The sequence below is a fragment of the Mangifera indica genome, chromosome 1, assembly GCF_011075055.1.
Source record: "Mangifera indica cultivar Alphonso chromosome 1, CATAS_Mindica_2.1, whole genome shotgun sequence".
In the NCBI taxonomy this organism is placed as follows: domain Eukaryota; kingdom Viridiplantae; phylum Streptophyta; class Magnoliopsida; order Sapindales; family Anacardiaceae; genus Mangifera; species Mangifera indica.
The window spans coordinates 9,412,828-9,423,443 of NC_058137.1; the positions used below are offsets into that span (position 1 = coordinate 9,412,828).

The following is a 10,616-nucleotide window of genomic DNA, read 5'->3' on the forward strand; positions in this document are numbered from 1 at the left end:
CATAATTGCCCTGGAGGTTACTGTGAGTCGGCCTAGATATGATTCAAGTCAGTTTGGTCTCGAAAGTCAATTTGGCTCAATTTAACTTGACTCAAATTCGTTTGATTAAAACTCGACTGAATTTGAGCCAAAAGATTTAACTCGCTTTTTAATTAGAGTTGAATTGACCTAAAGGTTGTTTGGTTTAGTTTAACTAGAATTCAGCTTAATTGAAGAATGTCCTAGTATAGTTTCTTGTGTAGATACTCTTACGCTAGTTGTAAGGGACTCAATTGTCACTTCAAATTTGTTTTTCATATTTTCATATTCTCTATATTTCATTTTTATTTTACCATCCTCTAAACAGGGAGGTCATTTTTAAAATGTTTCAATTAAATGTAAAGATAGGACAATCTTTAATTTTTAATACGGTCTAAGAATAAACTGAGTTGGTTTGGTTTTGAAAGTTGATTCAGTTCGATTTAACTTAACTCAAATTTATTTGATTAAAATTTAAATCAAACTCGAATCGAAAAATTTAATTTATTTTTTAATATGAGTAGAATTAAAGCTAAGGGGTGTTCAGATTCAGTTTGATCCAAATCCACCCCTTTGTGAGATTCAAACAAAGAATTTAAACCTGAAGATTTTAAAAGATGCTGCGATTTAAACGTGGGCTGTTCGAATTGTCGAGATGTAGGACTCTTCATCCAACGGTCCCTATGGAATAGAGTAATTAAGGGTGCCGCACCCATGAACTGGGCCTTGATGATCGTGTGGTTTAAAAATTTGCTGCTTGACTGAACGGACTAATCCGGCTGAGAACCCTAGAATTCAGTCCATATCTATAGTAACCCTACCCGACCAAGTTTGAATTTTTGCTTCCTCTTGAAATCTCTCTTTTTTTTTTTTTCTTAATAATAAAATTATCAACTAATCAAATTTATTTTAAGAATCAAGTTTTTTTTCTAATAGCCAAATTTGGGTATATCCTTGCGTTAGAGATATAGATCGAAATAAAAGTAAAATTATTTCTAAATTGAATATAAGTTTTAATTTGTTGACCTTAAATTAGAGTTTGAATTTGAGTCCATAAACGTGCATAAATAATAAATGTTAGTAAATTGATATAATATTATATAATTGATGATCTAATCATTTATATTATCTTTAGTTCAAATTATCCAAGTATATAATAACAGATTAATTTATTTATATATGTTAATATTTACTATTTGTATATATATTTGAGGTTTGATTCAAATTTAGTTTGAACCCATAATTGCTAATTTAAACTTAAGATTGTTTGACTTAGTTGGAAATATTATAAAGATCGCCGATAGATGATGGGATGAGAATGTTATTGGCAAAATAAATATTGTCATTAATAGGATTAATAATATTGTTTACAGAATAAATGATGTTATCAAAAGAGGATTCAAGCCAAACCTATGTTGGGCTATCATACTGAAACTTTAACTCAAATCAAATCAAACACTATTAAACTATTGAACTAAAACTCTAACTCAAATTCAAACATCATAAAGCTTGACTAGTTCAATTTTAATATAACCCTACATAAAGTATTATTGTAGCAAAATTCACCCACATAAGCCAAGATGCCAACAACCTCAATTCATCAAATTCGAATTGATTTCAAATTAACTCTTTTAAATTTAAATCTATTTTGAACTGAATTTTGTTGAAACTCAATTTAAATTGATTCCAACTTTACCCAATAGTGCATGTGCCAATTGCAAGGAACACGCGAAGAGGGAGTGAATAATATCTGTCTTTCCAATATAATATAACCTTTGATAGTGGGCCTTTATTTCAAATGGACTGTAAGAGAAATTGCCAAAATTTTTAATCGGGTTCGGTTGGCCTTACGTGGTTCACAGAGTTTTAAGAGTTGAGAGAGTCGGAGCCCTTCCATCAAGTAGACTGGACAAGCCTTTTTAAAAAACCTGAACCACAGAGAGAGCAGAAGAAAAATTGAGGGGTACAAGGACATTGTTCAGTAACAGAAGTTTCATTAATAAAGGCAAATACAAATGATAAAGCTTCACATGCACTTGACTCAAAGACATCAAGGCAAAGCTTGAGTTTGATACAGGATCGGCTGACTCGGGTTTGACTCGAAAAATTATTTTAAGCAATGAAACTTCTAAAAAAGTTTATTTAAACAAATAACTTATATATTTATCAATTAACTTATATTCAAAGTCAGATAATAAAATTTTGGAGATCTAAATATAATATTTAAAGTTGTTTAAGGTTTATTAATATATTAAGTAAATCAAGATGTTAGTTCAAGAGTTCGCTAACTCAACCAACAACAAATTTAAACTCGATTTGAGAGTTGAATTCTAGTCACTTGAGCTTGACTAAATAATAATCAAAATGAACCCAGCTTGTCTCATTTACACCCCTACTTAAGAGTGAATCAGCAAAAATTGCGTGAACAAAATCCCTTTGTTAAGTCAACAACATTTATTCTTGTTGCTCAACAAGTGACTCTAAATTAGACCAACTTAATTGCTTTAGGTAATGGGTGGCTGGCTCATAAAGAAAGATACAAGATTTTTTTAGGGATGGCATTTACTGAATGATTCATCAAATGGGTTATGGAGTTCATGGAAATAACATGGTTTTGAAACCGGATTAAAGGTTTGACCAGAATCTGTGGCCCTACCCGATCCGGGTAAAGTCAATTTTTGTTCATGTAATTGGACCCTTTTACCCATAAAAGAACCACTTGATCAAAATAGATTTGGATTAACTGTAATTTGAATTTTATATTTAATAATTAATAGCATGAGTTTGAGATCATTGGGATTGGTAGTAAAAGTTTTAGAATTATTATATGCACTAAAAGAAAGGAAGGGCATGTGGTTAGTCAGTAGAGGTGTTCTACTTAAGTAATGGCTCTTTCTATATTACTCAACTCAGAAGCCACATGAATCCTTATATTGTAGGCAATAATTCAATCTTTTTTCGGGTTTAAATGTCAACGGATGCATAAATTAAAAGCATTGCTGAATCTCTCGTTTGATTGACCTTTTCCTGTTCTCAGAGAAAATGTTGAACTGGAAAGCTGCCAAATCGCCAATCTGCTTTGTTATTTCATTTGCTGCCATAGCTTTTGTAATCTACACAAGGGGCTTCAGCTTTTATGATTCTGCCAACCATGTCGATATTACAGCTTGTCAGATTTACACAGCTTCCCATAATGCAGGTGATGTCTCTGAAGCACCAGAAAAGAGTAAAGCAAACACCACGGCGTCCAGGCCATTGCTTAACAAGCAAGCAATTAAAGAAGAAGAAGAAGAAAGTGAGAAGCCCGATCCTATGATTCCTCCTCCCAATTTGAGAGGAGAAGAGAAAAGGAAATGGATCCAGAGAACAGTCCCGGAACTTGAAATTCTTAAATCAAACGATTCGGGTCGGGAATTCAACGGTCGTGTTCAGGAATTTTTTAACCAACAGTGTACAATTCAATTCTTCATGGTTTGGCTTTCTCCAGCAGGGAAGTTTGGATCCAGAGAATTTTTGAGCGCAGACTCTCTGTTAAAGTCCAACCCTCAAGCATGCTTGATGATTTTATCAAAATTCCTGGACACAAAGCGCGGTTACAAAATCTTGAAACCATTCCTTGATCGCGGGCTTAAAGTTATTGCAGTCACACCTGATGTGCCTTTTTTGGTCAAGAACACGCCAGCTGAAGCTTGGCTTGAAGACGTAAAGAACGGAAAATTGGATCCTGGTATTGTTTCTTTTACCATTCATCTTTCTGATCTGATTCGGATGGCTGTATTATACAAGTATGGGGGAGTTTACTTGGATACAGATTTCATAGTTTTGAAAAATTTCGAAGGCTTGAGGAATGCGGTTGGTGTTCAAATTACAGACGAAGCCTCTCAGGATTGGAAGTCAGTGAACAATGCATTACAGATCTTTGACATTTGGCATCCAATGTTATTCCAATTCATAAAGGAATACGCCACAAATTTTAATCCGAACATTTGGGGGGAAAATGGACCGTACCTGCTTTCTAGAGTTATTAAGAGACTAGACGCAGGACGCTCACCGGTCTACAACATTAGTGTTTTGCCCAGAAAGGCCTTTTATCCAATAGATTGGCTACATATATCAAGGCTGTATAAGAAGCCCGCGACGGAAGAAGAATCAAAATGGGCAGAAGATACGGTGGCTGAGTTAAGCAGAGAGAGCTATGCCATACACTTGTGGAACCAAATATCAAGACCATTAGTGATTGAAGAGGGAAGTGTTATAGATAGATTAATTGCATCTCACTGTTTGATTTGTCAAAAAGTGTCATAAAACTTGAAGCTTTCCTTTTCAGTTTCTTTCAGGGAAAGTAAAAGTACAGGGATTAAATCAGCATGAACCATTTTTATGTTGCTCGAATAAAAAGAAATGTGAGACGTTTGTGTTTAATGCTATTGACTGAACCATTGTGGCTAAAGAGAAAGCATTACATTGTTTATTACATTTCTGCAACTTTCTATGAGAGTAAATGTCATGAAACCAACGCCAATAGCAATAAGAAGAAAATCTGAGCAGATATAGCACACAAAATATTTACGTGGAAAACCTTATTTCGGAAAAAAAAAAAAAAAACAATAAAGAGAGGAGAAATCAAATTATGAGTATTGTTGAATAGAGGTGTTTAAAATTGGTTAGACAATAATTCAAACTGAACTAAATTTTCAGTTTAAAGAAAATTATAAATTGAACTAAACCAAACCAAATTTAGGATTCTAGATTATAAACAATTGGTTGCCATTGTAATATGTGAATTATGTGTCTTAAACTATAAGGGCAATATTGTAATATGTGTTGTTTTTGAGTACAAAGGGTGTTTTAGTCATTCTGTAGGCAAGATTTTTACAACCTTGGTTTATAACCAGGGTTAGTCGGTGGTGATTAAAAATGCATTAGCTTTGCGTTTTTTATGCTCCTCTTTTCTATATGATATTGTTATAGTCACATAAATCCACTGGGTTTTTTGTGGTCTAGTTCACAAGTGTGTATATTGTAGATATTGTGGTGCTTGACCTCAGAGCAGACTGTCATCTGTATAGTAATATCATTTGGTTGGTTTTTGGTACAATAAATTGCAACCTGTTTGATTATTAGTGGATTTATTAGAAAATTTCTCTGTTTTGGATGTACGGTTCCAATTTTAGAACCCAAACAAAGTATATCGCTGTTTTTACCTTTTCTTTTTTTTCACTTTTCTGTTGTTGTTGTTGAATCTTGCTGGATAAACCTGATAATCTTTGCCTAATATTACTAAATATTCTAACTAAGTGAGCCTAAAAACGCTAACATAATAAATAGATAATGGAACAAGGTAGAAATAAAGAAGTAAGGCGCCTGAACATCCTGAAAGAAAATGAATTATACTCATGGTATTTCCTAGCTTAAGAGAGTTTGTTGCAATTTGCCTTAAAAGAAAAATATAATATCGGCCACACTTAAGGTCCAAACTTGAATAAAACCTAGCTTAAGAATGATGAATTATAATTTGATCGTAGTCTAAAAATAATTTAATTTTAAATTGAATTGAGTGTCAACTTAAATTCAAATATTTAGATTGGTTTAAACTCAAACTCAATTCATTCAATCTAATCTTAAGCAGTTTAAATCAAATTTAATTCTGGTCACACTTGATTACCAAGGTTCTAAATCTGACTTAATTGATAGAATTTAATCTTGATAGAATTTGATTCTGCTCAATTGAAACTATAATTAAAAGAAGTGAATAATTGAAGCTTACCTTGTAAATAAGCAAGACAAGAAAAATACATGCACCAAAATGACTATTACTATAGTACGATAGGGGAGAGAGAGAGAGAGAAAAAACATATTTATGCCATAAAATATCTACAAACAACCTGAATGTCAAGTCACCACTCAAAGTGCAATCATCATGATATGAGTATTGAATCGAGAAGAGCTTACTAGATTGTTGATTTTGTAGTAAGATCAAAGGTGGGGCTAGTTGTACATCCAAATCGAGCTAATTTGATTCAAAAGTTGGCACGACTTGACTTAGTTTAACTTGACTTGAATTCATATGTATCAAATTTGAGTTAAATGCAAGCCAAAGATATAATTCGTTTTATAAATTGAGTCGAATTTGAATTAGACTATTTTTAGGTTGACTTGGCTCATAAACCAATGGGACGACTCAAATTAAAACGAATTCGACTCATAACTTGAATTTGAATTGAATAATTAATAAAATGGATGCATTTTACTAATCATAAAAATTACATCGTATATATGTTTATTTATATAGTCTTTTACTCTCCCTTTAATAACTTAGTTCAAATGTCCAAGTTTCAAACATTACATTTTAGAGAATTCCACACTTTCCACCTGATTAAACACAATGATGAAACTTCTCCATTTTGCTTCAATCATCCTCAATACCCCTTGATTTTTGTTGTGATGTAGGCAAATATATTGCCACCACTAGTATTCTGACCGCCATATCTCAATCTCTCCAGTTTGTTGGTGGGAGCAGTTGCATAATTCACTACTCAGAGTTAAATTGAATCAAGAAAATGAAGATAAAGAAATCAAGATTCAAGATTTAGATTCAACGTAAAAGAAAGAGAAAACGAGAGAAAAAAGGGAATACTGTTATAAAATTTTATAATTGCAAATGTTAGTTAATTAAACTCAAGTTTAGTTCCAAGGCATTATACAAGATTTAGTTGAGCTGCACGCTACATGTGTACATAATCTAAAGTGCACTTGTACATAAATTGAAAGTAACTTGTCTTCATAGTTTTGTTGATATGCCTTTTCTGCCAATTATCTTTAACTATTATACCAATAACTATTACGACTATCGTGGCAATTATAGTTAATATTATTAGTACTTCATCAAAACTTTGCAATATTCTTAGAGATAAACAAACTTGTAAAGTTGGTGAAGCTCTTTCTAATGGTGAACTTTTAAATGGAAAAGATCTTAATCAAGAGACAAATCTAAAATGTGTCGATCATACATGTTGGGGCTCGCATTATGGTTAGTTAATGAGCATAACTTTATTGTTCTCATCCATTATCGATGTTCTTGAAATTGTGGCAAAAGATGGGACAAACTCTAAGCAAAGATTTCATGCAAAAAATATAATGACATTGATGCAATCATTTGACTTTGTGTTTAGTTATTTTTTGATGAAGGATGTATTTGGCTTTATAAATGAACTTTCTCAAACACTACAAATAAAAGATCAAGATATTGTAAATTCTATAAATTTGGTTGAAGTGTGTAAACAAGTTTTACAAGTGATAAGGGACAATTGACGGAAGACTTTACTAAACAAAGTTCGTTCTTTTTGTGCTAATCATGACATGGTTGTTCCAAATATGGATGATAAATATATTATTCAAGGGCGATCACAATGCAAAATTCAAGGTATAATAAACATGCATCATTACCGCATTGATGTATTTTATAGTGTCCTAGATATAAAACTTCAAGAGTTGAATAATCGCTTCAATGAGATAAACATGGAATTGCTTATTTGTTTGACATGCTTATGTCCAAACGAAAAATTTATTGCTTTTGATAAATAAAAATTGTTACGTCTTGTTGAACTTTATCCAAAAAATTTTTCTGAGTTAGAACTCATGACACTTGATCCTTAACTTGATGTTTACATTTTAGATGTAATTCTAATGTCAAATTTATGAGATTGAACGGGATTGGAGATGCAAAAGTGATGGTTGAAATTAAGAAGGATAAATTGTTTCCATTGATTTATTTGCTGGTGAAATTAGCATTGATTTTATCGATTGCCACATTTAATGTTGAGGGAGCATTTTCAACAATGAATCTTGTGAAGAGTCGTTTGCGAAACAGAATAAATGATCAATGGTTGAATAATAGCTTAGTCATGTATATAGAGAAAGAGGTATTTGATAGTACTAATAATGAAGTTATTGTATAATATTTTTACAAGATGAAATCATGTTGAAGACAATTATAAAGATAGTTAATGAATATTTTATTAATACAAATATTTGTGTTTATTTTAATTTAAAATCTATATGTGTTATACAAATTTTGACCCTCTTAAATTTTATTTCTAGATCTGCCATTGCTTGCATACCAATTTATTATCTCTATATTTAGTTGCAAATCTTTCTGGTTGGTGCATGTACACTTGTTCTTCCAAATCACTGTTCAAGAAAGTATTATTGATGTCTATTTGTTTGACATCCCAACCATAATGCACTACCAAGCATATAATTATTCTTATGGTTGTAACTTTTACCATTGAGTTGAATGTCTCAAAATTATCTATTTTGATAGTTTGTTGAAAGCATTTGGTAACAAGTCTAGCTTTATGCCTTTGAATGGTACCATCTAGGTTGTATTTAATTCTAAAAATCCATTTGCATTCTAACAGAGTTTAGGTATTATTAGCCACAAAAACATCATATTCAACTTTCATGGTAACCTTCCACTCAAGATTTGTTAAAGCATTAGTAACAGTAGATGGATATAGTCAACATAGAGAATGATTAGTTGTGTGAGCTAGAAAAGATGTAGATTATGTAGGCTGAGAGGTAGGCAATTTAGAAGCATTTATGGAAGGTTGAAAAGCAAGAGAATCTAATGGCTTAATGGGTTTAGGTAATGATGTAGGTGTTAACAGACCATTTAAGGTAGATGGAATTGGTTCAAATTCATATGTAGCTAAACAACTATGCTAATTGTTAGATATATCAAAAGTTAATGCTGAGGGCACAACAATTGGACAAGATGTTCCTATTTTCTTATTTTCTAGTATGCCATAGGTTTACATTAGTTTTGAAAATAACAAAAGAATTTATTATCCTATTTTTATTAGCAAAACATAAACTATCAAAAACACAACCAACTTCACCACTGATGAAACAACATTATTCTTATTAGAATAAGTAGAGCTAGTAGATTTGACAAATGCATTGTTTGAAGATTGAAGTGTGGCTGATTTATAGATAGGAGTGAAAATTGAAACTAAATGGTGTTGAGCATAAGGAAATGGCTTAGCTTGGGAATTTAATTGAGAGGTGTTGTGCTTGGGAAGATATGGTTGGTGTAATCCATCCTTATGGTGCCGTTGTAGCAAAGTTGCCTAAGTATGTTTATCTTTAATAAAACATTTATCAGCATAGAATTTAACAATCATATGGTTATCTTTTATGATTTTTGAAATAATTAACAGGTTTTTGGTTATATGAGGCACACAAAAAAATTTTTAAGATAAAGGGCTTTAAAATGAAAATGGCTAAAAACTAAGATATGACCACTTTGAGTTATGTGCAAAGACTCACCATTGCCAACCTAAAGTTGCTCGTTTGCTTTGTAACTAACTATAACATTTAGTTGATTGATGTCAAGGTAACATGATTAGTTGTTCCAAAATCTATGTACCAAGCAGGGTCTTGAACAATTACAAGGGTAGTAATCTAGGTTGGTTGGGTAAGTTGGGTAGTATATTCAATAACATAGGCTTGTGGATTGGTATTTGGTGTATGAGTTTGATTAAGTGGCAAATCCTTGGTATGAGGAAGGTTAGCATAGGTAGGTGCAAGTTGAGATTGATAAGGTGGTAAAAACAAGTGTTGTGGAGTGTTTGAATGTGGGTAAGTTACTGTTGTAGGTGAGTTAGTTTAGTGAGTTTCTAGGTAAAAAGGTGGTCTTGAGACTTGTTGAGATTGAGATGAGGAAGGATTATAAGTCTGCCTAAAATTTGTAACAACAAGAAAATTGTTAGATAATCCAATATGAAAATGTGGCACAATTGAGGGGTTGTTGTAATGGGTGTTAAATCTAAAGTAACATTGATTGCAGTGTACCTAGCTATGTTGCATAGTTGACATATTACTCTGCCTTTATTTGAAAATCTCCTTTTACTTTTGCTTGGGTTGTTGATAGGTGGATAGTTGTTTTGATAACATGTTTAATAAGATTAATGGTACCTAATCTGTGATCTGGACTGATAAGAAGGTTTTGGATAATTTTGAGTTGCATATGAAGGTATGTCATTGTAATGTTACTCAGGAGTTGCATTGATAATAGGTTGACTTAGTTGTTCATTGAAATGACCATTGATGTTCTGTGTAGTGTTTTGTGAGTTGACTAAGTTAGCAGTGTTGACTATTCTAATATGAGAGTCTATTGAAACCACAGAGTTCAAAGCAGCATTTGCTTTGTCTAATCTCATTTCATGCTTATGAAGAATGTAAACATCCTGAAGATTAAGAGTTTCAACACTTGACTTTATTCTAGTTGTCAAACTAGCTACCACGACATCATTTTCAGGGCCTAAGCCATCTAAGATGTGGTTAATGATCTCAGTATCACTTATAGTGTGTTTTCCTGACTCTAAGGTTTCTATATACCCTTTCATTTTCATTAGATAACTTTTTATATTTAGATTTTCCTTTTTGGTGGTCTATAATAAGTTTTATATGTAACAACTGAGTTTTGGATGCATTGATAAATTCCTTTTCTAAATAATATCATATTTTAGATGTTGAATGACTCTTAGAAATAACAAGGAATATTTCTTTAGATATTGAAATAGTAAATCAACAAA

At 32.0% G+C, this 10,616-nt stretch overlaps 1 protein-coding gene across 1 annotated transcript; it reads left to right on the plus strand.

The window, feature by feature from the left end:
* Positions 1-3,060: 3,060 nt before the first annotated feature.
* LOC123212707 (uncharacterized protein At4g19900-like) lies at positions 3,061-4,323 on the plus strand. Its single transcript, XM_044631889.1, has one exon. The coding sequence runs from the start codon at positions 3,061-3,063 to the stop codon at positions 4,321-4,323; it is 1,263 nt and encodes a 420-aa protein (XP_044487824.1).
* Positions 4,324-10,616: the final 6,293 nt, after the last annotated feature.